Source organism: Dichomitus squalens (genome assembly GCF_000275845.1).
Source record: "Dichomitus squalens LYAD-421 SS1 unplaced genomic scaffold DICSQscaffold_1, whole genome shotgun sequence".
NCBI classification, from domain to species: domain Eukaryota; kingdom Fungi; phylum Basidiomycota; class Agaricomycetes; order Polyporales; family Polyporaceae; genus Dichomitus; species Dichomitus squalens.
Window position 1 is genome coordinate 2,334,834 of NW_006766883.1, and position 23,747 is coordinate 2,358,580.

Below are 23,747 nucleotides of genomic sequence, written 5' to 3' on the forward strand. Positions count from 1 at the left end.
CAGTCCAAATACATGCGGCGAAAGCTGGATCGCAGGGGCCCAAACAGTGGTGTGTATCATTTGGTATGTGCAACTTTAAAATTTCCGCCTTACCGAGTCGGAGCTACACGCAAAATGACGGCTTCCACACAAGTATACACTACATCACAAAATTTGCGGTCTACTCAGGACCAGTCTAGCCCCACAAGCGAATTTGTGCCCAACCTTACTGCGTCCTCTTAATCGACCGGCTTGTGCAGTGGATGCCGCTCCCGGCACCTCGAGGTACGTTATCTCCCCCTGGACGCACACATTCGTCCTGTTGCCTTGTCAATTAGGGCCTTCTAGTGCCCACGCCTCTCCCGTAATATCGCCCGACTCCCATCGGCATGTACAGACTCTTTGGGCTGTTCTCAGGCTGACAACTACCAAGCTCTTTATTTATCCGACAACAGCGCTTCTCGTGTGCCGGTCATATCTGAGCTAAGTATACGACTGCTATATAGCGAAAGCTGCATATGATGGGCGATAGCCTAGCTTCCTCACTACGTTCACGCAATGGGTACACCAGCAAGAAAAGACTTCCAGGTGGCCATAGTCGGCGGGGGTGTGTCTGGCCTGGTCTGCGCCATTGCTTTGCAGCGGGCAGGGGTATCAGTACAGCTATTCGAGGCAGCGGTCAGTCATTTGCTACAGCGTGCCTTGCATGCTGGTTACCGACGCCCACCTCCAGGCCGCTTTCGAACAGATCGGGGCAGGGATTGGAATAGGTTTGCTCTTATGCTCTCGCCATGTGCTGGTCATGACTCACATTTGTCATTTTCAACGCAGGTGCAAACGCTGTCCGCGCTCTGAGAGCCATGGGCTTGCTCGATGAGCTTCTTAAGAAGATCAGCCCTTCAGAGCTCAGGACTAGAGGTTTCGTTTATTATGGCGGTCTTGGAGACAATCAGAAGATCTTCGCGGTAGGCGTACGTACATCTGATTCTGAGCTCCGGCCTCTTACGTCGACTCTAGTACGAGGCGCACCCTGAAGACAAAGGGATAGGAATGCATAGGTACTGCGATCCATACTTTTGTTGACCGTTTCTAACTGTCATATGCGATAGAGCTGATTTTTTGGAAGCGATTATGGGTGTCCTGGACCCCCAAAGTGCCCACTTCAACAAACGATGCACCTCTATCGTTCGTTCCGCACAAGGCTCGAGACGTCTGGTCATCAACTTCCAAGATGGCACTGCTCATGAAACCGACGTCGTGATAGGGGCGGACGGGATCAAGAGTGCTGTTCGCAGCTTTGTCTTGGACGGAAGCGACGATAGAATTACATTCAGCAACCAGATAGCATACCGAGGGCTCGTACGGTACAAGGAGCTCCAGGCGGCCGGGTTCAAGGCTTCTGTGGTGAACGACCCAGTTTGTTTCCTTGGGCCGAGCAAGGTATCACGCAATTCTGTGCGGATTTAACGACACTCCTGAACATGTCACGTCTAGCACTTCATTCTCTTCCCTCTCAGGAATGGCGAATTAGTGCGTGTTCCACGATCCCTCTCTCCTGGAGTGTCCAGCTCACAGGACACATGCAGATCAATGTCGTTGCCTTCGTTGCTCGATACGATGTCCCCATTGGGTCTGCAAAGCTTCCGCCAGGAACACCATGGGTGGAGGTAGTGCCGAAGGAGGAGATGGAGAAAGAATACGAAGGCTGGGGGCCCGACATCGCCGCTTTACTGAAGTGCATGCCAGAGAAACCCAGTAAATGGTTTATTCACGTCGTCCACCCGCCGTTGGATAGCTTCGTCAAAGACCAGGTGGTCTTGATCGGCGACGCGGTACGCATCCTGATGGACATATCTCCACGCCGTCTGCACTGACCTTGGTGAGGTTTCAGGCACATGCCATGCTACCCCATTTAGGAGCTGGGGCCGGACAGGGTCTTGAAGATGCCTATATTCTTTCCCGTCTGCTGGGCCATCCCGAGACACATGTCGACAATCTGGAGGTACGTCCCAATTGGCATCACTAGCCAATCAGCCGGATAACATCTGCATGCAGGCCGTTCTGAAGACGTACTCAAGCATTCGTCGACCCCGGGCGCAGATGATATGGAACATGAGTTACACTTCAGGCACGATCAACGATTTGCAAGGAGCGGAGAGGTCGGATGTTGAGGTGCTCCGGGAGAAACTACGACACCAATTCGATCCTGTTTGGCAACATGACCTCGAGGCGGATATCGAGCACGCCGTCAGCCAGCTCCGCACAGAGGGCGCGTTCGCTGCCCATTCGTTATAATCGGCCTTGCTTATGCCCGGAGAAGTTCACCTTCCTAGATCCTAAGCAACGGCATGTCGTAAGCTAGATCAAGCCGAAAGCATATATGTACATTAGCTAGCGAGATGTGTATTGGTATCTAATTGATATCCTAAACTATAGCACATGCACAAAGAACTGTTACGCTTCCAACGCTCGAACTCGCAAATCTCGTCTCTATCATACAGACCGCCGCCGGACAACAGATCGGTGGCTTATACGAGCCCTATATTCTTGGAGAACGGATGTCCCCGAAGAACGCCCATGGGCAAGAACTCATGTAAATTCTCGGACAACAGATTGACGAACACCATTGGATAAGATGGCGAACTTCAGATTCACAAAGCATGTGCTAACAGCATCCTGCCCCTAACAATTCTCCTGGGACGAAGGGGAGGAGTGGATGTGCGAATGTGCGTTCTCGGTGCTCTCAGAATCGCTGAAAGTTACCCCTTGAATGCCTAGCCTCCATCTGTCGGTCACGGGCGCTGTTCTCATTTCTGGAACTCGCTCAGTACGTGAGCCGAGTCCAGGAACATGGTCTTATTGACTAGGAAGTCTTTGCGCGCCATGAGGACGAGGCTCTATAGGTGTGGCAGCGAGTACTTACCATCGGGTATGGCGGTGATATTGTCCCGCATGAGCTGGAGCACGACCCTATTGGTCGGCGTGAATTGAGGCCATGGCGCTGGAGTAACAAGTGAGCAAGCCTCGATCACCACTGAAGATAGCGATGGAAACGTGCTCACCGCCTGGGTTCAAGTCGCTGATGAAATTGATGTAGAAGTCTGCCATCTGGTTGGCGAATTCTTGCTCGACGGCCGGGAACTGTCCGAAGAGCAACTCCAGTTCGGACCCGTGGAAGACTGTACATATATACCCAATACGTCCAGCAAGATGATGTAGCATGCGAAGACGCAATGAAGGACTAACCTCCTAAAGACGGGTCGTTGCCAGGGATGAACTCCGTGAAGAAGTAGGCGAAGAGCGGTTGAAGCGATGCAGCCTTGTCGAACAACAGCCGTCTCGCGGATAGGTACATATTGTCAGTATACCACGCCTCCGCGCGGTCGAATAGCGAATCCCCGGTATTGAACTGGCCTCCCAGGCTGGAGTCATTGGCAGGGTATAGGCTGTTGATCGTGTCGAAGACATCTTGGGTGACTGTCGAAGGGTCGATGAGGAGCTGCTTGATGAACGTGTCGAATCTGGCGTCTTCCTCGCTAGCCAGAACGCTGAGGTTGCGCACTGACTGACTGAAAACTGTCCCTTCGTTGAGCTGGAGGAGAGGAATTGAGGGATGGCTGAATTGAGATTGTACGAGGCTGCTCACATTGGTACCAGCAAGGATAGGTACGTGGAGAAACTTGCCGCTAGCGATGCGCTGCGAGGGCCGTTCGGTGATGAAACTGCCTGCAGGTCCTACTGTAGGCTGCCACAGCTGGCCGTTCAGTACTTCGTTAGTCATGGCAACTGAAACGTTGTTGAGAGTCTGAACAAAGGATTAGCTAAGCTCGATTTGCACTAACACTGGTGCTCACTTCAAATGGAAGGTTCTGTAGGCAGGCAAACGACGCCGGTCCGGAGGGGCATCCGGTCAGGTTGACCAGGCTTGCAAACGGGAAGCCCGGTTTGTCATAGGTGCTCGCAGGCGGCGCCGTCTTGCTAATGCACGACGGTAGGCAGGGAAAGGGGTCAGTGAATAGCGAGTGCGGGAGGAAGATACACTCTCACAATGGTCCGGTAGAAGAGTCGAAAATCGCCGCCCTGAACAACTTCTTTGAAGAAGGGAAGAGAACCTGTGCTTCAGCGCTCCCTGCGCCTGCGGACTGTTCCCATTAAGAAACCAGCTTGCCATCCAAAGTGTCGTTACGGACCTGTCCCCATATAGTAACCTTGTATCGGATATCAGAGTAAGTCAACAGCGTCCATAAGCAAGCAGACCTGCCTTCTCCGGGTCACCTCCGAAGGCGGCGATATTCTCCTGAAGGAACTCGAGGGCGGCTCGCTGGTCCTGCAAGCCAGCGTTCAGGTCCGAGGCAGGAACATGGCTGCTTGCCAGCTGTTCGACTACGACTCAATACGTGGCACCCCGGTTCGAGAAGTCATCGGGGCTCACGAAGCCAAAGGTGTTGACGCGGTAGTTGCTGCGCCAAGTCGATCAGTCTGGTAACCCTATGCGCATGCTTGGCGTACGTACACAGAAACAAACATTATCGGCTTGCTGGTCGCAACGCTGCGCTGGATGAGAACTGTCGCATATGGCATGAGGGACATCAACCGTGTCAAAGCCATTCCACTGGTGCTCACACGTGGGATCGAACTGTGGATTAGAAGCAGCCCTATGGGAAACGGTTCGGTGCGATTAGCCTGCGCGATGACGCAGTCGTATGGTGCCGTGCCTACCCATTCATGAAGGCGCCGCCCTGCGCGGTTAGAGGGACTTGTTCAGGACCTGAAGTGCGCAGCATGAGAATGGACAGTTGGTGCTCACATAGAACCAGACCAAGACGGGGATCTTCTCTGAGGTGCTGATGTTGCTGGGGCGGAAAACCTGACATAATGGAAGTACTGAGCGCAGATCCATGAGATCTAAGAGTCTTCCCCACGTTCAGGAACAGGCAGTCCTCCGACTGAGGCGCGCCAAGACTGGTCGAAGGAACTTGTGGGCAAGCATTCCCGAAGGTGGAGGCATCCTGTATGGACGTCGACCGATTGACGAAGGGTACAGGAGCTTTGAAACGCAATGACCCAATGGGTGGTTGAGCGAATGGAATGCCCAGCCAACGCTCTGTTCCATTTGCTGTTGCGACGCCTCTGAAAATCCCCGAGCTAGTATGTATGTCGAGGGTGTCGAGCCTTCCAGACGCAGACGATGGCAGCAAGAGCAAGACGGAAGAGACGAAAGCACTGAGATTCTTTCTCCACATATTTCACGATGCGGAAGTGCTGGGGAGGCGGCTAGACGTTTTGACGGCATGCAGAGTCTTATATGCAACCTGCTGCGGAATCAGTCGTTCCATATAGTACTGGCACCGCGTGAAGAAAGCTGAAAATCCTGTCTCAGGAACAGTACATGCTGCCCGATGCCAAGAATTGGTCAGAAAACGACTCCGGAAAGACCGTTTCTCTACCATCCATACCTTAACAGGTATCTAGGCGTCGGTTTTCTATCCTTCTTTAGAGGCCGAAGTTGGACCGGCCGCGACAAACAGCGGGCATGCCTGTCACGGGATCGCACGGGCATCCGGTTTCCTGTGACTGCCGTGAGTATGTGCGACACAAGAGAACAAAAGAGGACATTGGATAGTGGGGTCCGCAGTGGTGAATAAAAAGATGAACCATAATAGTAACGAGAAGCGAGACCACCAGTCGATAATTAGGACGAAGCATACAAGGGCTAGGAACAACGCTATTTTGGATTTCAACAGTATTGGTGGACCATGATACCTGCTCTTTCGCTGGTTTTGGGAGACGTGATATTCCTGGCCTGTCAGCTGGCTGACGTCTGTGGTAGCCTGGAGCAGAGACGTGTGCTATGGCCAGCCCGGAAGCAATCAGTTAAGCTACAAGCTGCATAATGACTGAAGGATTTTTGCTTTGGAAGTCAACTGGTGAGACAGCGTGACTGTGTAGTTAGTGCCCAGAGCTCCGTGGAAGGGATGAACTCACAGCGCGCGGCCCTGATGGAACATCATGCCGTTGGGCGCCTATGTAATCAACTCGTATGGTTCGGGAAACATCCGCCAATGCCTCAGAGCGCCCACGGACCAGAGACAGCCAGCGTCCAAAATCGCTTCGACTTCTCAAACTGCAGGCCGATGGACTCTGGTTCTGCTGGAGAACTTGAGCTTCGAGCTCATGTCCATAGCTTGATGACGGAGTACGCCTTACAGCATCTTACCACCAATTATGTTACCTGGACGCAGGACAGTGTCGCAAACGTGAGCATATACTCACATCATACACGTTCTGGTTCTGGCTGAAGGCCACTTAACTTGAACAGCTCCTCTCAGAATCGCTGGCATATGCACCGACGCGCTCTCCGACAGATGTCTTTCTTACAAAGGATCCGTTCGAGTACCTATGTCAGAAATGGGGCTTGTCAAAACTAGACGTCTATGAGGAACGTTGGGTGGTCGAGGATGTCAAGACCTTATCTTATCTCAAGAGGGAGATGGACGTGCTTAGAAGCGGTGGGGCGACAGAACGAGTATGGAAAGATTGTAGCGATGGTATGTGTTTGATCCATAGGTCCTCATTATGCGCTGAGCTTCGTCGCAGAAGACCACAGCACATTCTTGCTGAGCAGGCCCATGTCCCCCATATTGTCACGCCGCTCCAGAGATGAGACACCTCTTCTCAATAGAAGGCTAAGCGTAGCAACGCATTCTCGAAGCGGCCGCGAGATCCTCCAAGCCTGGAACATAACTGAGATCGGAGAGGCTACTTTCCACGAAGTGGTAGTAGATGAAGACGAGGCTCTGTAAGTGCTGACTCCCACGTTGAGAGCCAGGCGTTGATATATGCCCAAGCGGGAACAAGCTTGGAATGGATTCAGAGAGCCACCAGGCCGTCCTATCGCTCATTCACTCAACCTCCATCATGTCAGCCCGGCCGGACGTGGTGTCCACAACAAGGCACTTAGACGACTTCCTGCGTGCAGACACGCCCTTGCCCAAAATTCTCGAACCTGAGATCTTGCCAATATTTCCAACCTTTCGGCAGCCAGGGCAAAGTCTGGCGCAGCTAAGATCCGGAGAAAATCCCTTCATGGCGTCTTTGGAGGCCGTGGCCCACCATCCGGAACCGTGGTTATCCCGGGTAGACATTCAAGAAGAGGATGAGGATGACCTGGACAACGAACACCTCGTCGTTGCTGGCGGATGGCGTACGCGATGTGCAGTCTGTCCTTGAACTATCATACTGACGATGCAAGTAGATGCGTTCAAGACGCCGTCTTCTCCCTTGACCTTGGGCACGCCGTCCCTCGCGGATAGCTCTAGCGACGTCGACGAACTTTTCCTTCGATCGTCGCAAGAGGCGGTGTCGCAAGATGATTTCCTTCCTATGGGTATGTGCTGTCAGCTTCAAAATAGCGCGACGGGCTTGTGAAAGGTGTCCTCAGAGGAGTATCAGTTTCCCAAATCAGAGAGATACGGCGTGTCATGCTCAAAGCGACCGCGACTGGGGGAGATGGAGAGGTGAGGGTGGCACCATAGACGCATATTCTTGCTAACAGCGAGAGTAGCTTGTCAGCTTTCATTTCTCCGCTCATTCGCCCCTTACATGCGCCTAGTCTGAGAATTGCTCGCTCCCCCAAGTCGCAACCGTCATCGCCTCGTACCACCATTACGATGTCTATGCTCGGCCAGCCTCCATCTGAAGCGGCACCGGAGGAGGCACGTGTCTCAGAACGAGAATACGACATTACACTTCGGCCCGGAAACGACGTTCTGGTTAGCGATGACTCTATGACGTTTGCAACGAAGCTCGTCGAACGAGCGTGTGGAGGTCACGTAGGGGAAGACGATCCGCATAGTATAATCACGGGTGAGAAGATAGACGAGAAGGAAGAGCATTCGATGGATGGTACGCATATCTCGCGAAGAGGAATATGCACGTATCCATAGTGGATTGAATGGCTGACGAGCATACATTTCAGTGCCAACTCTGCGCCCTCCAAACGAACATCCTACTGGAGTCTCGCCACCTACCCGGTTATCCGATTTACTCCTCTCCGGCAGACCGGGTCACGCTATCGCCCTCTCTGGTGTTAATCAGACGACGCATACAAGGGACTGTACGAGCTTCCTGCAGAAAGTCAAGGGTCTGCAGTCGCTGCAACTCGAGCTGAGCTGGATGTGAGTACGAGCTAATGCATCATTGGTTTATACCTGAACTTCCTGCTAGTCCGTTCAAGTATGGTCGCACAATTCCTACGGACGAAGAGGTCGCCGATGTAGCCGACGAACTATCCCTGCATCTTGCAAAGGCCATCGAACTTCCGCGGGACGAAATCGCACGCCGTCTTTCAGAGCTCTTGGACGATAACTCGATGCTTTCTCTATCTCAGTCGGCAGATAGTACTGGGCCCGAACGAGTTTGGGAGCTGGATGACGAAGTCGACCTGCATGACTTTGCCATATCGAATCATCTTGATGAGCCCAGTCTCATACTGACTCGCGCCGACCGGAGACGGCTAGCAGGTCTTCCTCTGGTGGATTGGAGCGAGGCCAACGAGGATGTCGGAGGTAGCAATGAAGACAAGGAGCAAACCAATAGCAGCTCCCCTATCGAGCGACCCCGAAAGAAGGTGAGATTTGAAGAGCCGGGTAATGTCCATGTCTTTCCGGGTGCGTCTTTCGGAGAGGCTCCTGACAAACCGACGAGCCTGACGGAGCTCGGGGACGCTCCGACGGAACTTGACGAGTCTGGTGTCTTCCTCACGGACTTGGGAACCCTTGGCGACTCCCGATGTGATCTCAGTAGCACCTCCTTTGTGCAAATGGCTTATGAAACGGAAGGATTTAACGGGCCTACCACCGACGGAGACCTTTTCCTTGACATGCATCCAGATCACTCCTACGACCTCGGCTCCGGGAATTTGCTCTCGATGGACTTCTCGAACCTCCTTGCGTCTCCGAATATTGACTGCGCGTTTCCTATTGAGTCGCTACTCGATGGCCGTATTTTCGCTCCCGCGAATCTCGAATACGTACGGACTCCGCCAAATGTGGCTGCGGCTGCGGACCCGCCTAGCCCAGGACGTGTTACTCGCGACTCTCGGAGTCTATCCGCCACGCTTGCCGACCCTGCTTGCCGACCCCCCACGGCACCCACTGCGGACTGCGAGAAGTTGCAAAGCTCATACTTGCCTTCGGCCGTGATGGTCAAGGACGACAAATTGCGGCCGTCTTCCCCTGCCCCTACTCTACATGTTCTCTCCACTGGTCAATCGCTTGCTCAGTATCTAGCTCTATGTGGAAAGGCGTGCTCAAACATTGGTGCTGAAGCTCCCGCGTCTGTTTCTGGAAGTGAGGACAGCGACTCTATGGCCGCTGGCTCTGCCACGAAACCAATCGCTTCCTGCGCCCCTCGGGGCATTCCTACTGAAGTTCTCGATGATCGCACTATCGGCCTCCAAGGCGATCACGGACTGCCACATACTCAGCACAGATATATGGCTTCGCTGACCCTGATCCAGAAACGTGCGCTCGTCCGAGCTCTCGCCTCCTACTGCGCCATCGAACTCATCGAACGCGAACACCTCGGCGGCGGCGACGTGGCTTCTGAGTCGGAAGACTTGATCCTGGACTGCGATACTGCGGTCATCTTTGCTTCATTGGAGTTGTTGCCTGCTCGGGCGTCTGGTTTGCTCTCACTGCTGAGCCGACTGTCCTGGCGCTACCTTCGCTTACTACTTGTCTTCGAGTGCTACCCGTCTGCTTGGGACTTCGCCGGCCCCGTGAACAGGACGGTCGTTGACCATTTCGTCGCAAGTGTATGGAGTCCGCCTGTCGTGAAGGCGGTCAAGAATTTCAAGAGAGATCTGTCGATAGCCGAAGGTCTGCAGACCAAGCGCGAGACATGCGTCGTGGAGTACGCGTTCGCAAAGTCGGTCGAAGAAGCTGCCGTCTTTGCAAGGCAATACGGAGACTCCGCCGAGGCGCGAGACGTGACCGGCGGGGCAATCTGGGGCCAGCGGCTTTGGCTAACCCACGAGGACCGCGATGTCTGTTCTTCCATATGGATCTAGCTCGAAGAGTACTGATGCCTTATTGTTACTTTCTAGGGAGAATACGACCTGTGTGGAGTGGACGGCATGAATCTGTTCGCTTCATCCCTGTTGCTATCGCAAGTGAGTTTAGAAGACTTCCTGGAGACGACACCTGAAGACAGGCTTCGGGACTATGGAGGTCTTCTCAGTGTGGAGAGAATCGTGAGTGCCCTCCCCTCCATGTGCCACGGGCGCGCTGATGGCCTATCTTCCACATTAGGCGCGCTTTAACGTCGAGACGGCGCGGAGACTGGAGGCCATGCAGCTTCCACCTTCGTCGCCGATCTCAGCAACGAATGGGAATAGCTCGTCCTCGTTGTACAGTGTGCCGATTCTGGGTGACAGCGAGATAGATTGATCTGCGATGAGGCACAGGCGATCACCGGCCGCATAACATCTCAACATCTCAACCATACACAACGTGATTCTCCTCGCGTACCACAGGGTTTGAAGATAAAAATAGCTGATCGGCCCTGACGCGGCGCACATGTACGACGTAACTTGATACACAAACGCAATGTTCGCGACGAACCCTGACCATCCAGAACAATCAGATACATCATGTTGCAGATTGCCACATGACAACATTGGCAAGGTCAATAGACTCACCTGTCTATCAGTTAATCTCGAGCTCCCAAAGCTCGTCGGATCGCTCATTCGACGACAAGAGACCTCCAAAGAGCACAAGCTTCGTATCCCCGTGCCCATCCACCCATGCTGCAGGTGGAAACCAGCCACGACCCTCCGGGAGGTGATCGTCGGAGTAGACCTCGAGCTGCTGCCATTGCCAGCCGTTGAGCACGTCATCGCCCTCCTTCAAAAGCACCCAGACATCGTCCCAAAATTGCCCTGCACCCGCATGGCCCTGGCTGCTGGCTTCGCGCTCTCCGTGATAGAGAACCGCGACAGAGTTTGATAGGGCTGGGAAAGGAGATTGGAAGTGCGCGAAGCCGGCAACAGAGCGCGGTCCAGGGCTCCCGAGTACGGGGTCGGCGGTGGGTTGGACAGTCACCCATTTGTCTTCAGCAATGATATAAATGTCTACCTCACCAGCCGCGCTCGGAAGTTGCTGACCGCAAAAGCCTGAAGATGGATGATAAACCGTCGATCTCACGCCAGAATAGAGAACATGGGAGCCAATACACACCGCCGAAACGCAAGAGCAAGTCTTTCCCAGCTACGGTCGTTGCAGCAAGTGAGGTGCCTCCGCGACCTGGCTCAGGGGCGGACGCGAGGACCTTCCATGAGTAATCCTTGACATGAAACGCGTGCAGTGTGCTGAGCCTGCCACTCGTCGGGCAGCCCGCGTGGATGTAGATGTTGCCCTACGTGAGGCGTGAAGCAGTATGAGAGCCACCTAACAGTGGGGGCCGTCCGCGATGATAGATTGAGGTACGTACCCCGAGAGCGACGGACGCATGGTAACTACGGGACTCCGGTGCCTGGTCCTCGTTCGTCGCAACAATTCGCTCCCATCGTACGGACTGCTGTGGGCCCTCGGAGGCATTGATAGTCGCCTTCCAGACCCCAACTTGATGGGCATCCAGAGGAGTCATGTCCTCTCCTCCTCGGCCTCCCCACAAGTACAGAGCATCATTGAGCCAGACGGTGGTTGCGCCTACCCGTGGTTGAGGAAGCGCGCTGTTCTGGTCCGCGAAGTCACAAGTGTGCTTCGGATCCGGCGTTAGCATTCGCCATCCTTGTGAGAGCAGGCCTTTAGCCAGATCGAACACGTGAAGCGAGCCTCTGGGAGTAGCATCGCGGCCCACTCCCGCGTCGATCGGCGTGCGGGGCTTGAGCTCTCCTCCGTACACGATGAGGATCCCGGACTTCGTTACAGACAAGCAATGCGAGGATCGCGCGAGGAATGGCGTCTTGGAGAGCGAGAACCAGTGTGCTATCGGCATCTTGTATACGGAGTTGAGGGTTTGTGACAAAGTTGGCAAGGAGAGGCAGAGGGCCTAGGCACGGTGCATGGCTACGGCGATGGGAACTGAAATGGATCACACGTGATGGCTTTGTCACGCTGTGCTTCTCGTATTGATAAGAGCTTGAATGAAAAACCTGGAGGTCAGGCGGTGGGAGGGAAAGCTGAGCTTTGCACCGATTGCGCAGACTTGGGAATAGTCTAGCTGGTCACTGAGTCCGAACTTCGCACAATATGCGTTGTTTGGCCTTATTAGGACCAGAAGCCACTGCCTGCCATTCTGGGACGCATGGTCTCCTGTCGTACTAGCGCTGGCTGACTTTGGGTCTTCACGCAATCAGTTACGCCGATATACGTACGCTTCCCGGCGAGCGAAGCTAGTGCTCGAAATCGCCGATAATGGGGGGTCGTTGTGTCGAGACCGCTCTGTTAACATCGACTCATCCTCACGAGAACCCATGTCCACAGCATCTAAGAAAGAAAGACTTCGAAGGTGCCGTCATTGGTGGTGGCGTGTACGGCTTGGCATCCTCCGCTGCCCGTCAGAATGCAGGTATTAGCGTGGAAGTCCTTGTAGTCGCGGTGCGTCGGACGAGCTATGCTCATGTATCATAAGAAGGCATTGTCTTACGTCTGTAATTCTAGACGGCCTTGAGTCAGATAATGGCGGGCATCGGTAGAGACTACAACGAGGTCTGCAGACCCTAGGGTTAATTGCCCTTGCAGGTCTGCAGACCTCCCTTGCCCGTCTCAGACCTCCCTCTCCCCTGACCCACGTGATTCGGCATGTGAGGGAGGTCTGCAGACCTGCAAGGGTGGTTATCCCTCAGTTCTGCAGACCTCGTTGTAGGCTACTCGGCATCGGCTTGGCTGCTTCATTCATTTCATCCCCAACCTGAGTGTGAACGAACTGACTCGTGGTAGGGCCCACTACCGTGCATAGCCTTGAGGTTATGGGTGCGGTTTTCCAGAACATTGCCCCAACCGACCTGGGCTTCAAAGGCTTCCTGTTCTATTCGGGCCTCGAAGAAGCATGAGCTAATTCGTAACGTACGTATCACCCGAAGCTGTCTGAACATCCTCAACGTTGGGATTCAAAATGACTCACGTTCAGGATTGTTGTACTCAGCATCCACCTTCCCCGGAAGATGCCACTATCAGCATGCACCGGTGAAGTTTTCGGCTTATCCGCTTCCTGAACCTGTGTACCGCGAGGCGCTCTCTAACATCGGCTTAACCGGGTGCTTCTCGCCTTGGCGCATCAGTGCCGCCTTCCTCGACGCGCTGGTCGGACTCGTAGACCCACGAAGCACGCGTTTGAACAAACGCTGCACCTCTATCTCGGAATCGCCCACGAACCCAAGTCGCCTTCTAGCCCATTTCACAGATGGCACTACGCATGAAACGGATGTCGTTCTTGGCGCAGACGACATCAAGAGCGCGGTGCGCCACTTCGTAGTCGCCGGGCGAACCGCCAAGAACCTTGCAATCAGCAATGCTATCGCATGTCGTAGTTCAATTCCATACGCCCAGCTCGATTCCGCTGGCTGCAAGGCCAAATTGACGGATCATTCTGCGTGCTTCCTCGGGCCAGGCAAGGTCGGCGGTCGATGTGTGCTGGCTCCGAGTCCAAGCTGATGTCGCAAAACGAAACCCCCGTCGTCTCATCGGCATGCCACCGTCGTCCCGATCATGAACGGCGGACTCGCATGACACTCACATCCTACAGGCTTACGGCGTTGAATGAAGTTACCAATACACTGTTTTCCGTCGCTTCTACAGCTCAAGATCGCGGCTTTGTCGGCTAGGTACGACGTCCCCATAGGGTCCCAGAACCTGCCGGAAGGTACTCCTCGGGTCGACCAAGTGTCTCGGGAAGACATTCAGAAGGCCTTCGACGGATGGGGCGTCGACGTGGTGACGCTTCTCCGATTCACGCCGGAGAAGACGGTGCCTTGGTCTGTTTACGTCGTGTGCCCCCATCTGAGAGATACAGCAAGGGGCATGCGGCTCTTCTGTGAGACGCAGTATGTCGGTCGTTATCGAAGCACTATCCATGGAGCCGCCACAACGAGTGAACCTTCCAGGCTCACGGTACGCTCCCTCACCTCGGTGCTGGTGCGGGACAGGGCCTAGAGGACGCGCTTCTGCTTGTTCGCTTACTCAGACACACCGAAACGCAGACCGAGAACCTGCAGGTCCGTCGCTCAGCTTGCTGATTGGAATTGATCATCGATGAATTCGATGCGCGCCTCAGTCCGTCCTGGAAACGTACTCGACCGATCGCGAGCGCAAATGGTTGGGTAAACAAACCATCGTGCCTGGAGTGTTTACGACCACCACGGACCTCACGGACGGACCGCCGCAGACATGGCTGAAGTTTCACGGGATTTGTGGAAAGCCATTTGGCGGTATGGATTCGACAACGACTTTCATACCGCACGAAGAACTACACATCCTCTCAATAACGTCCTTACGTAACATGTACACAAACAACCCACCATAATCGTTAATCATAGGTATCTCAAATAGTATTCTTGTGACGTATGGGCAGAAGCACACCGACAATTAAATGCAACCACCTGATAGCATTGTTCGATAGGGCTGAAGAAGATTATACTAGACTGGGATGATAGTACATGTGCGGGTGACGCATATAACCATACAGCATAGGAAACTGACCCCAAATCGCTTAGGCACCAAACCCGTAGAGCGTGCGGCCGGAGCGCTTGAGAGCGTAGACAACATCCAGTGCTGTCACGGTTTTCCTAAACGACGTTGAGTATGCAGGCGAGAGCATGATAATTTGAATGATGTGGCTCACCTCTTCGCGTGCTCAGTATACGTGACGGAGTCACGGATGACGTTCTCCAGGAAAATCTTGAGAACACCACGGGTCTCCTCATAGATGAGACCGGAGATACGCTTGACACCACCACGACGGGCAAGACGGCGGATAGCCTAGGCGCAGGGTGACTCAATTCACGCGATGCGAAGCTGCAAACAGGCTACTTACCGGCTTGGTGATACCTTGGATGTTATCACGGAGAATCTTGCGGTGACGCTTGGCACCGCCCTTTCCGAGCCCCTGCACGGCGCGAATTCAGAACTTGTGCGACATGGAGCATACGCCGACTGAATCTGACCTTGCCACCCTTTCCACGGCCAGACATGACGCACGAGGATTGTTGAGTGTAGAAGATGTGTCGGTGTTCCGCAGACGACGATGCGTGGAAGACGAGGTATGTAATGGTGGTTGGCAGGTGAACCGCGTCGAACGCGTTCAGCCGACTGTAAACGGCGCGCGTTTGCGCTTGTTTGGGGGACGCACGCGAATTGCGGCAAGGTCCGTCGTGTTAGGCGCCGACTGGGTACCTGCTGCGACATCGACCTCGCTGCTGTAGTCATCGAGCAATGCTTCTCCGCACTCTCACCCGGCCTACATTCATCTCGCACCAGCTTCCCCGTCATACGTCTCTCTTTGCCAAGGCAATGTCTGTCTCACACGTGGAGAACGCTGCACAGCTCGATGGCATCCTGAACAAGTCGGGCAATAAGCTCTCCGTAAGCTGCACCTCGCATGTCAAGTTGAAAAGCTGCATATTCAGTTTGGACTGACCTAGGTCATTGACTTCCATGCTACATGGTACGTGGTCGAGCATCTCTTCCGATGTATCCTGTCTGAACTGCGAAAAGGTGCGGCCCCTGCCATATGATTGCGCCGACTTATGAAGCGCTGGCGAAACAATACACGGATGTCAACTTCCTCAAGTGTGACGTGGACCAAGCGAAGGACGTCGCCGGGAGGTATCGCGTCACTGCGATGTGAGTGCCGATAACATCTCTGCAAAGATGTCGAGTTCAAACATCGGTAACTATTCAGGCCGACATTTGTTTTCCTCAAGGGGACCGCGGAAGTGGATAGGATCCGAGGCGCAAACAAGCCGTGAGTCATTTCCTTCAACTGCTGTTGGAAAAAACTAGTGGATCTACGGACATGAAATGTGTAGGGCCCTTGAAGACGCGCTCCGCCGTCATGCGTCTGGAGGTAGCTCCGGGTCAGGAGCTTTCCCGGGCAAGGGTCACACCTTGGGTACTGGAAACTCGACTACCGGCGGCACGGGTACAGGTGGAAGTGGCGTCCTGGCGTTCCAAGCACTAGACCCTCAGGTCAAGGTCCTACTCTGTCTTCTGGGAGGGTACATCCTCTTCTGGTACCTTAGCTGAGTAAGTGGGTTCTTCGCCTTCTTAGCAAATGCTTGCATGTCCCTATGTGATATACATTTCTGCTAAGGGACGTATGCACCATGCGAAACATCCGAATCGCGGCATCTATCAACCTCGGCCGGAAAATCCCGGTCGTCAATCCTTGATTGGTCCAACTATAAGCCCTGTAACACTCCTTTACAGGACGTTGCAGGGATAGGGACGGAGATATCGATACAGTTTACGTTCTGTTACGTGGCCCTTATGGCTTCAGAACTTCCATGACTCGGGAGCGGGACGCCGCTCATTGTCGCCGCTGAAGTACTAATGCCAAGTCGTCGTATGTTTTGAACGCCGCACAACCACCGCCCTGTGATCAGGCATTCGAGGGTACTCGGGTTGGTCGTTTGTGGCGACACGCTCGCCCTATAAGAGGACACAAGTATTGGATTCCGCAACGCTTTGCGGAGCTGATATCAGCCAGCGTTCAGCTAACTTCCGATCAATTGGAGTTGTCGGCGCGATTGCCTTCTTCAACTAAGTAGTAATTTGCTCATCGCAAGTGACAGATGCTTGTGAGTTCTCGTCTGGTTGTGACAGATGGCGGATGGTCGCCATTGGGTAATGCGCAGCGATAACGTCGTGAACCGGGTGGATCGTTGTCGACGATTCTCTGGGCGCCTTTCAGAGGTCCACATGCCAAGAACTGGTGAGATGTCGATCTCGACAGGGAAGCAACGTGCAACGCTGGCTTTCCTGTGGGACAAAGTACAGGTGTGTCCCGGCTAATGTATCGACATACTCGCATCACTGACGCAATCATGCTACATACATGCTGTTCATGGTACGGAATCACTGGAGCGCCACTAACCTCCGGATCCTTGCGTCCGCCCTTATGGGTCGTTGTACGGTAGAACTCTCCTCCAGCTTAGCATGGGCCGAAGAACTTACCTACAAAGGCGCCTGGCTCTAGCTCTGCGCGATCGCGCTCGCCGCGATGTTCCCGGTGAACGGGAAGAGAAGTTCTACGTAAGGGGCTTGGGGGCGGGGCTAGGATCTTCCCTCTTGAGGGTTTTGTCAGCCTGCTTTGGTGAACGGGACCCCGCGTAACTATACTGCGGCCGCTCGCCCTTTTCGACCGCCTCCGACTGTTCGCATCCGTTCACACGATGCTACTCCGCTCCGCCCCTTGTCGCAGCATGAAGGTTCTCTATCATTGACCGACAAGTTCGAGAGGTGCATTTGCATCGCTGAATGTTATACAAGTCCTAGATATGAGCTGACAGATCCACTGGTCTTAACCCGAGACATGGAAATCGTCTACATGCGTCCATAAGTCATTTTGCAGTCGGGCGCAGCACTTTATCGCACTAACCCGGGCGCCGAACTCTCCAACTCGCCGAACTCGCGCGAGGACACGGCTTTGAACGTCGCTTAGAAATTTGGAAGGGAACTATCGCGACTACCGCGCGCCATATCTGCATTAATTCTCCCTCCGAATTGGCAGCAACCTCCCAACTCCGGTACCGGGCGGCACGGGGAAGGAAGCTATCAAGAGGCGCGGCTGCGCGCCTTGCAATCGCAGATCGTATCTCAGTCATAGCCGACACGAACAACACCCTGCAGCCCGCAAGAAGCCCCGAACACACGGCGCGCGCCGCACCCTCATGCGAGGCTGCGCGGATGGTCACCGAGAACTCAACATTCCATCACTCTCGACCGCCTTATCGCCGGGTCCCTGCAGACAATACCGGCGTTCTGGTAAGTCAATCCTGTCGGTAGCAGAAACGTATTCATCATGCGCGCTCACTACAGATCCTAGGGCGAAAAATGTGCACAGTTTACGGGCAGTCACGGCGCAGCCCCGTTGCCCTCCGGTTCGCTCGCTTATTCTTGCGCTTCAAGGCCATCGAATGCAGTGATAAAGGGACCTCATAGGCAATCACACCGTTCCCTAGTGCCTCCTGTCCCCTCGCGGCCTCCCCCTTCACCGTTGCGCAATGTCTGTCCCTCTGGCATTCCTCGGCGACCTTTCGGACCCTGCTCAGGGTGTATCCCTCGGGGATCAGCTCGCAGAAGTGGTCACCGACTCCGGTCGGGTCTCCACGCTCCTCGACTGCCTCTGCTCTACCGAGGCCCCCGTCCTCTGGTCCACCGACTCGTTGCGCCTGCCCCTGCCGCATGCAGCCCTACGCCGCTTCGTCTCTGGTTTTGCGTTGCCAACATCGGGGCTCCATGGCTCCCTGGGCCCCAACGATCGTGTTATGGTCGTTCTTCCTACAAGCCCCGAGAACGCCGTTGCGCTACTCGCCGTCTCCACATATCATACATGCGCTCCGGTCAACTCGAGCTGCACTGCCGGAGAGCTTGCCGAGGACGCAGCCCGTCTACGTGCCAAGGCGATCTTCACGACTCCCGATGCGACGGATAGGCTTGAGCTCAGGAGGTTGAGGGAGGAACTGAGGTGTGAAGTTGTTTTCATGCACGCGCGCTCGGATGGCCCTGCAGGCCTGTTCGACATGACGGTCATGACGGACGGTGACGACGTGGATGACTGGGATGTAGTCCACAAGCTCGTCCCCAAGCCATCGCGTCCACACGGGTTGTCTGACTACTCGCTGGTGCTACACACCTCTGGGACGAGTGGCAAGAAGAAGGTGAGCGCCTTCCATTTTGGGCTAGGACGCCGACGTCTAAAGGCTTGCTATTCTTAGGTTGTCCCGTACACACTTCGCTCCCTCATCGTTGGCACTTGTGCTGTCATCCGCTCATGGGATCTCAGGGATGATGATGTGAACAGTGAGTACACCCTAGAATCCGCGGTGACGTCGCTTCAGGTATTGATTCTCGACGCAAGTGAACATGATGCCGCTGTTCCACGTTGGCGGGATCGTCCGCAACTTGTGGGCGCCCGTGTTCTCCGGCGGTAGCGCAATCATGTGTCCAGGCTTCGACAGCACTGCTTTCTGGCCGATCGCTATGGCCTGTGGAGCGACCTGGTACGCCTCGCTTGACTATGCTCGTCTGTTATTTTAAGCTTATGTCGAAATTTAGGTACTACGCTGCGCCGACGATGCATCACGCTATTTTGGGATCGAGGCCGGAGACAATTGTCCCTTCGCGGGATACACGCATTCGGATGGTAGCGAACGCGGCCGGTGGCCTTCTACCCACTCTGGCTCAACAGCTGAAGGACACCTTCGCTGCCGTCGTGCTTCCTTCATACGGTATGACGGAATGCATGCCCATCGCTTCGCCCCCAACGACGTATCAACTTGATCGCCCGGGTTGTTCCGGCATCGCTTGCGGTCCTCATTTGTCTATCCGCGATCCTTTCAACCTCGAGCGCGAACTGCCTCGGGGATCTACCGGTGCTATTTGCGTTCGCGGCGTCCCAACCTTTGAGGGATACGAGACCGAGCCCGGCGCTCCTCTTGACACTTCGGCGTTCTCGTCTGGAGGATGGTTTGACTCCGGAGACATGGGCTACATGGACGAAGATGGCTACCTCTTCATCACTGGTCGGTCAAAGGAGATCATCAACAAGGGTGGCGAGGTCATCTCTCCCTTCGAGATCGAGGAGGCTATCACATCTCTTGCTAAGGATCGTGTGAAGGCCACAATCGCGTTCTCCATCCCTCACGATGTCCTGCAGGAGACTATCGGCGTTGTCATCGTTCCCCAACCTGGCGCCCCTCGCATCGGCCTCTCCGAGCTGCTTGATCTGTTGAAAGTGCAGCTCCACCCCTCCAAGTGGCCATTCGCGATCGTATACATGCCCGACTTGCCGAAGAACAGCGCGGGAAAGCCACTGCGCATCAAGCTCGCCGAGCGTCTTGGCCTTGAGCAGATGACTGACGAGACGCCTGCCGTCGTCCGTCACTTCGAGACTCAGACCGTTCCCGACAAGAACGCACCTCTGTCGACGCCGATCCCTTGCTCGGTCGTCTCCCTCGATGTTCCCACAGTAGAGGACGCCATCGCCAGTCTTCAGGGTGTCCAGGAAGTCGCTGTTCGTCTGCGCAAAGACGGCACACCTGAGGCGCTTGTGGCGATCAATCCTGCTTCTGGTCTCGACTCTGCCTCCATTGTCAACGCGCTGTTGAAGACTGTCCCTGGTTATTCCGTACCAAACCCTCTTCATGTCTTCTCTGAGCTCCTCGCGAGGAGGCAGGATCGGACCGTTGACTGGGACGTCATGGAAGCCGAGATGGCTCGCCGGAACGCACGCGGCCTGTCTTCTCAGGCTCTCGTCATACGTGATATTGTCGCAGAACTCCTCGACAAGGATCCGGCCTCCATTTCTGGCGACAGCGACTTCTTCCTCCTAGGTGGCAACTCGCTCCTTTTGGGTCGTCTTGCGCACATGATCCGTAAGGAGACTGGAGCGACTGTGCGCGTCCCTTCCATATTCGCACACAGTACCATCGATGGAATCGCATCCTTACTCGAGGACGACAACCACTCACCTATTGATCCTGATAAAACCGCCGTCAATACAACTGTCAACAGCTCCGCCGCGTCCATCAACAAGTCGGAGTCCAGCACGATCGATCTCCCTGCACTTGAAAGCCAAGAGTTCGTCCCGGACAATGGCCGTAGCCAGACCCACGTACTGTCCCTCTTCGTACAAGCCATTCCTTCGTTATTCTTCTATCCCTTGAAGGTCGCATTTACGTGGACTGGCATCGTTTTCATCCTCTCTCTTTTCACAGCTTTCATTGGCGGCTCCTACTGGGAACGCATCGGATCCTTGTTGACGGCTATTGTCGGTGCTCGCCTTCTTGCGCGGATCGTCCTTCCCATCGTTGCCATCGCTTTCAAGTGGGTCGTCATCGGCCGCTATAAACCGGGAACTTACCGCTTCTGGAGCAACTACCACCTTCGCTGGTGGATCACCAATCAGATTCTCCGTATCTTCGGCCGCGGTATCTTCTCTATGCACCCCTCCCTTGAGATCTTTTACTTCCGCATGCTTGGAGCACGCATTGGCCGGGACGTCATCATTGACTCGAAGGCGAAGCTCGCCGAGTTCGACCTACTCACCCTTCACGACGGTTGCCGCATAGACAATGCTCTCGTGCGTGGCTTCTGCGTCGAGCGCGATGGGTGCTTCCGCCTTGAGCCTATCGTCATTGGCCGTGGTGCCATCGTGAACACCTATACGCAACTCGCTCCCGGCGCCGTCATCCCCGATGGCGCGACATATGGTCCGCACGCTTCTTCTCACGACGAGCCCTCTCCCGATAGCCACGCTCAGTACGGTCGCGCGGCTGTTCCCCAGCCGCACTGGGCACTCAAATTCCTTCTGGCGTACCCTGTTATCCTCATCGTGAAGATCGCCGCGTATGTTCCTTGGTTCGCTGCCCTCTACCTTCTCGTTATGCAACCTTCTCCTGCCGGCGATTTCACTGCGGTGGAGCGCGTCATCGTCTGGTTCGCGTCACCGCAACGCGTTGCGTGGCACAGCCTTGCCCGTATCATCCGAGTGATCTTCCCGCCGATTCTCCAGGTCATCCTCGGCATCATCGTCAAGCGCATCATGGGTCTTAACAGCGAGGGTCCCACTGCGGACGCTTCGCAGTGGGCTCTGACCCGCCGTTTCATCAATCATCATCTCCTCAGTCAGGCTGCTATCAAGCGTGCGTTCGACATCATTGGTTCGCATTACGAGATGACCTCAATCATCTGGCGGTGCATGGGCGCGAAAATCGGCAGGCGCGTGTATTGGCCCGGGTCGGGGATCTACTGTCCGGATCCAGAGCTCTTCGAAGTCGGCGACGACGTCGTGTTCGGGTCCCGGTCTGAGGCGTTCACCACGGACGGTATCGGTTCGGGTAGGATCGTCATCAAGTCTGGTGCTATGATCGCTGACCGCGTCGTCCTCTTACCTGGTGTGACTGTGGGCAAGCGTACCGTCATGGGCTCTGGTGCGCTCGCGAAGCGGGACACGACATACGTCGATGGTTCGGTCTGGATGGGCTCGGAGGGTGGGGAAGCGGTCTGCTTCAAGAGCGGAAACAAGGAGGGAGCCGACGACAACAGTCCGACGATCACGCCCTTCGGCCGCGCTTTCTACAAGCGCGAGGCGTCCTACTTCGTATTCCCGTACCCCCTGCTGGTCATCATCAACACCCTCGTCGCCATTGTCTGCGCAGGCTATTGGTCGATCGCGGCCGTCGTCGGCACCCAGGTTCTCAACCAGCTCCGCATCCATCTTCCTCAGCTACACCTCTTTGCGAATGGCCCTCAGCAGGTCTTCGTCCTGTTCGGGCTGATGGCGTGCTGGTTCATCATCACCCTTAGCCTCCAGGCGGTCATTGCCCTCCTCTGGGTTGTCGTGACTAAGTGGATCGTCATCGGTCGCCGGGTCGCCGGCAGCTACGACTGGGACAAGAGCTCGTACTGTCAGCGCTGGCAGCTTCATCTCGTCCTCGCGAAGCCTCTGTATAGAGGCTACGGCATCGGCGGTATCCTTGGCGCGATTAGCGGGTCCGCATACATCGTCTGGTTCTACCGCGCTATGGGCGCCAAGATCGGCAAGAACTGCGCAGTGTTCGCTGGCGGCCGTACGGGTTTGATGACAGAGCCCGATCTTGTCGAGTTGGGCGACAATGTCGCGCTCGATGACTGCTCAGTTGTCGCTCACATCAACTCCCGTGGGAACTTCTCTCTGAACGCATTGTCAATTGGCTCTGGGTGAGTCAACAACCCCTCTTCCTCATCGTTGAGAGTCGCTAATAATCACGTCATAGCTGTGCGTTGCGCTCGGGCTCTCGCCTGCTCTCGGGGGCATCTATGGAGACCAGCTCCATGCTTCTCGAACACACTCTCCTCACGTCGGGCGAGATCGCCGAGTCCGGCGGCGTGTACGCCGGTTGGCCTGCGCGTACCATGGATGAAAAGACGTGGGAACGCAGCAGGACAAGTTCAATGGTTCTGTCTACGTTCCACACCGACTCGCGTTACCGGAAACTCCAGCGTGTACAAGATAAGCTGGAGGACGAGCGGCGGAGGTTGGATAGAAAGCTCGAGGACCACGAGCGTGAGCTGCAGGAGGCGAAGCGGCGGCTGGAGCTGATGTTGCGCCACACTTCGACTATGCGCGGCTCGACGCTCATGAGTGGCAGCGCACGATCGAGTGTCCATGGCTGAGATGTAGGTACTGGTCAGTCCGTTGTCGTGCTGTTTGTCCTTTCCCTGCATGCTAGACTCGTCGTGTTGTTATACCCATCGCTTTCGATCGTCCGCTATAGACTCGCACACAGATTACATGAAACCAGCTGCTGTATTGGTAGCATCCTTTTCTTTCTCTCCTTCTTATGTTGCACACACTGTTCGCTTCTGCATCGTCCCTCGAACCCCGTTACATACTACCGTGTAGGTAATTCTTGTATTATCACACCGCTACGCTGCGTAGCATGGACATATGCCTCTTATGTCCCCTCACACTCGAATCTCTTCAACGGAATTGCCTGTCGACACTTCCCACTCACGACAGCGCATAAGGTCGAAATGACTGGACATGGACAGTGAATGCAA

General features: G+C 55.0%; 9 protein-coding genes across 9 annotated transcripts; 6 read left to right on the plus strand and 3 right to left on the minus strand.

Moving 5' to 3' along the window:
• Nucleotides 1-163: 163 nt before the first annotated feature.
• DICSQDRAFT_96359 (FAD/NAD(P)-binding domain-containing protein) lies at nucleotides 164-2,371 on the plus strand. Its single transcript, XM_007360534.1, has 10 exons — nucleotides 164-264; nucleotides 328-657; nucleotides 713-749; nucleotides 811-944; nucleotides 997-1,037; nucleotides 1,089-1,419; nucleotides 1,474-1,509; nucleotides 1,566-1,811; nucleotides 1,871-1,981; nucleotides 2,035-2,371. The coding sequence occupies exons 2-10, from the start codon at nucleotides 538-540 to the stop codon at nucleotides 2,272-2,274; spliced, it is 1,296 nt and encodes a 431-aa protein (XP_007360596.1). The 5' UTR covers nucleotides 164-264; nucleotides 328-537; the 3' UTR covers nucleotides 2,275-2,371.
• A 217-nt stretch (nucleotides 2,372-2,588) lies between these two features.
• Nucleotides 2,589-5,243, minus strand: DICSQDRAFT_76670 (alpha/beta-hydrolase). Its single transcript, XM_007360535.1, has 15 exons — nucleotides 4,902-5,243; nucleotides 4,787-4,846; nucleotides 4,699-4,718; nucleotides 4,603-4,634; nucleotides 4,493-4,544; nucleotides 4,412-4,439; nucleotides 4,241-4,354; nucleotides 4,175-4,187; nucleotides 4,027-4,126; nucleotides 3,834-3,957; nucleotides 3,626-3,784; nucleotides 3,226-3,571; nucleotides 3,042-3,158; nucleotides 2,903-2,980; nucleotides 2,589-2,851 (listed from the first exon to the last, which is right to left on the minus strand). Exons 1-15 carry the CDS (start codon nucleotides 5,220-5,222, stop codon nucleotides 2,787-2,789), a joined length of 1,629 nt encoding a protein of 542 aa, XP_007360597.1. The 5' UTR covers nucleotides 5,223-5,243; the 3' UTR covers nucleotides 2,589-2,786.
• Nucleotides 5,244-6,113: 870 nt separating this feature from the next.
• DICSQDRAFT_47810 (uncharacterized protein) lies at nucleotides 6,114-6,643 on the plus strand (the record flags this gene model as incomplete). Its single annotated transcript, XM_007359859.1, has 2 exons — nucleotides 6,114-6,236; nucleotides 6,299-6,643. 2 exons carry the CDS (start codon nucleotides 6,114-6,116, stop codon nucleotides 6,641-6,643), a joined length of 468 nt encoding a protein of 155 aa, XP_007359921.1.
• An 87-nt stretch (nucleotides 6,644-6,730) lies between these two features.
• DICSQDRAFT_176858 (uncharacterized protein) lies at nucleotides 6,731-10,430 on the plus strand (the record flags this gene model as incomplete). Its single annotated transcript, XM_007360536.1, has 7 exons — nucleotides 6,731-6,778; nucleotides 6,828-7,183; nucleotides 7,235-7,366; nucleotides 7,958-8,156; nucleotides 8,206-10,027; nucleotides 10,088-10,234; nucleotides 10,293-10,430. Exons 2-7 carry the CDS (start codon nucleotides 6,844-6,846, stop codon nucleotides 10,428-10,430), a joined length of 2,778 nt encoding a protein of 925 aa, XP_007360598.1. The 5' UTR covers nucleotides 6,731-6,778; nucleotides 6,828-6,843.
• Nucleotides 10,431-10,433: 3 nt separating this feature from the next.
• DICSQDRAFT_96365 (uncharacterized protein) lies at nucleotides 10,434-11,979 on the minus strand (the record flags this gene model as incomplete). Its single annotated transcript, XM_007360537.1, has 5 exons — nucleotides 10,434-10,605; nucleotides 10,682-11,155; nucleotides 11,220-11,397; nucleotides 11,473-11,713; nucleotides 11,804-11,979. 4 exons carry the CDS (start codon nucleotides 11,977-11,979, stop codon nucleotides 10,689-10,691), a joined length of 1,062 nt encoding a protein of 353 aa, XP_007360599.1. The 3' UTR covers nucleotides 10,434-10,605; nucleotides 10,682-10,688.
• A 1,286-nt stretch (nucleotides 11,980-13,265) lies between these two features.
• Nucleotides 13,266-14,218, plus strand: DICSQDRAFT_46304 (uncharacterized protein; the record flags this gene model as incomplete). Its single annotated transcript, XM_007359767.1, has 3 exons — nucleotides 13,266-13,598; nucleotides 13,749-14,030; nucleotides 14,087-14,218. Coding segments are annotated over 3 exons (747 nt in total), but the record flags the coding sequence as incomplete, so codon positions are not given.
• Nucleotides 14,219-14,590: 372 nt separating this feature from the next.
• DICSQDRAFT_76676 (histone-fold-containing protein) lies at nucleotides 14,591-15,260 on the minus strand. The gene is made up of 4 exons (XM_007360538.1): nucleotides 15,146-15,260; nucleotides 15,016-15,087; nucleotides 14,824-14,960; nucleotides 14,591-14,767 (listed from the first exon to the last, which is right to left on the minus strand). Exons 1-4 carry the CDS (start codon nucleotides 15,170-15,172, stop codon nucleotides 14,692-14,694), a joined length of 312 nt encoding a protein of 103 aa, XP_007360600.1. The 5' UTR covers nucleotides 15,173-15,260; the 3' UTR covers nucleotides 14,591-14,691.
• Nucleotides 15,261-15,491: 231 nt separating this feature from the next.
• DICSQDRAFT_46641 (thioredoxin-like protein) lies at nucleotides 15,492-16,226 on the plus strand (the record flags this gene model as incomplete). Its single annotated transcript, XM_007359790.1, has 5 exons — nucleotides 15,492-15,563; nucleotides 15,623-15,645; nucleotides 15,696-15,824; nucleotides 15,883-15,945; nucleotides 16,010-16,226. The coding sequence occupies 5 exons, from the start codon at nucleotides 15,492-15,494 to the stop codon at nucleotides 16,224-16,226; spliced, it is 504 nt and encodes a 167-aa protein (XP_007359852.1).
• Nucleotides 16,227-18,132: 1,906 nt separating this feature from the next.
• Nucleotides 18,133-23,665, plus strand: DICSQDRAFT_76681 (acetyl-CoA synthetase-like protein). The gene is made up of 5 exons (XM_007360539.1): nucleotides 18,133-18,862; nucleotides 18,920-19,004; nucleotides 19,063-19,204; nucleotides 19,260-22,904; nucleotides 22,961-23,665. Exons 1-5 carry the CDS (start codon nucleotides 18,206-18,208, stop codon nucleotides 23,358-23,360), a joined length of 4,929 nt encoding a protein of 1,642 aa, XP_007360601.1. The 5' UTR covers nucleotides 18,133-18,205; the 3' UTR covers nucleotides 23,361-23,665.
• Nucleotides 23,666-23,747: the final 82 nt, after the last annotated feature.

Excerpts from the sequence above, each read along its gene's own strand:
- DICSQDRAFT_96359 (XM_007360534.1), top strand. The coding sequence starts at position 538 with ATGGGTACACCAGCAAGAAAAGACTTCCAGGTGGCCATAGTCGGCGGG. Across the intron at positions 1,420-1,473 it reads GTTTCCTTGGGCCGAGCAAG|CACTTCATTCTCTTCCCTCT; the intron begins GTATCACGCAAT and ends TGTCACGTCTAG. Across the intron at positions 1,812-1,870 it reads TGGTCTTGATCGGCGACGCG|GCACATGCCATGCTACCCCA; the intron begins GTACGCATCCTG and ends GTGAGGTTTCAG.
- DICSQDRAFT_76681 (XM_007360539.1), top strand. The coding sequence starts at position 18,206 with ATGTCTGTCCCTCTGGCATTCCTCGGCGACCTTTCGGACCCTGCTCAG. Across the intron at positions 19,205-19,259 it reads ATGGCCTGTGGAGCGACCTG|GTACTACGCTGCGCCGACGA; the intron begins GTACGCCTCGCT and ends GTCGAAATTTAG. Across the intron at positions 22,905-22,960 it reads GCATTGTCAATTGGCTCTGG|CTGTGCGTTGCGCTCGGGCT; the intron begins GTGAGTCAACAA and ends ATCACGTCATAG.
- DICSQDRAFT_76676 (XM_007360538.1), bottom strand. The coding sequence starts at position 15,172 with ATGTCTGGCCGTGGAAAGGGTGGCAAG. Across the intron at positions 14,961-15,015 it reads TCCAAGGTATCACCAAGCCG|GCTATCCGCCGTCTTGCCCG; the intron begins GTAAGTAGCCTG and ends CCCTGCGCCTAG. Across the intron at positions 14,768-14,823 it reads TATACTGAGCACGCGAAGAG|GAAAACCGTGACAGCACTGG; the intron begins GTGAGCCACATC and ends AACGTCGTTTAG.
- DICSQDRAFT_76670 (XM_007360535.1), bottom strand. The coding sequence starts at position 5,222 with ATGTGGAGAAAGAATCTCAGTGCTTTCGTCTCTTCCGTCTTGCTCTTG. Across the intron at positions 4,355-4,411 it reads GCGTCAACACCTTTGGCTTC|CTGGCAAGCAGCCATGTTCC; the intron begins GTGAGCCCCGAT and ends GTAGTCGAACAG. Across the intron at positions 3,159-3,225 it reads CAACGACCCGTCTTTAGGAG|TCTTCCACGGGTCCGAACTG; the intron begins GTTAGTCCTTCA and ends ATATATGTACAG.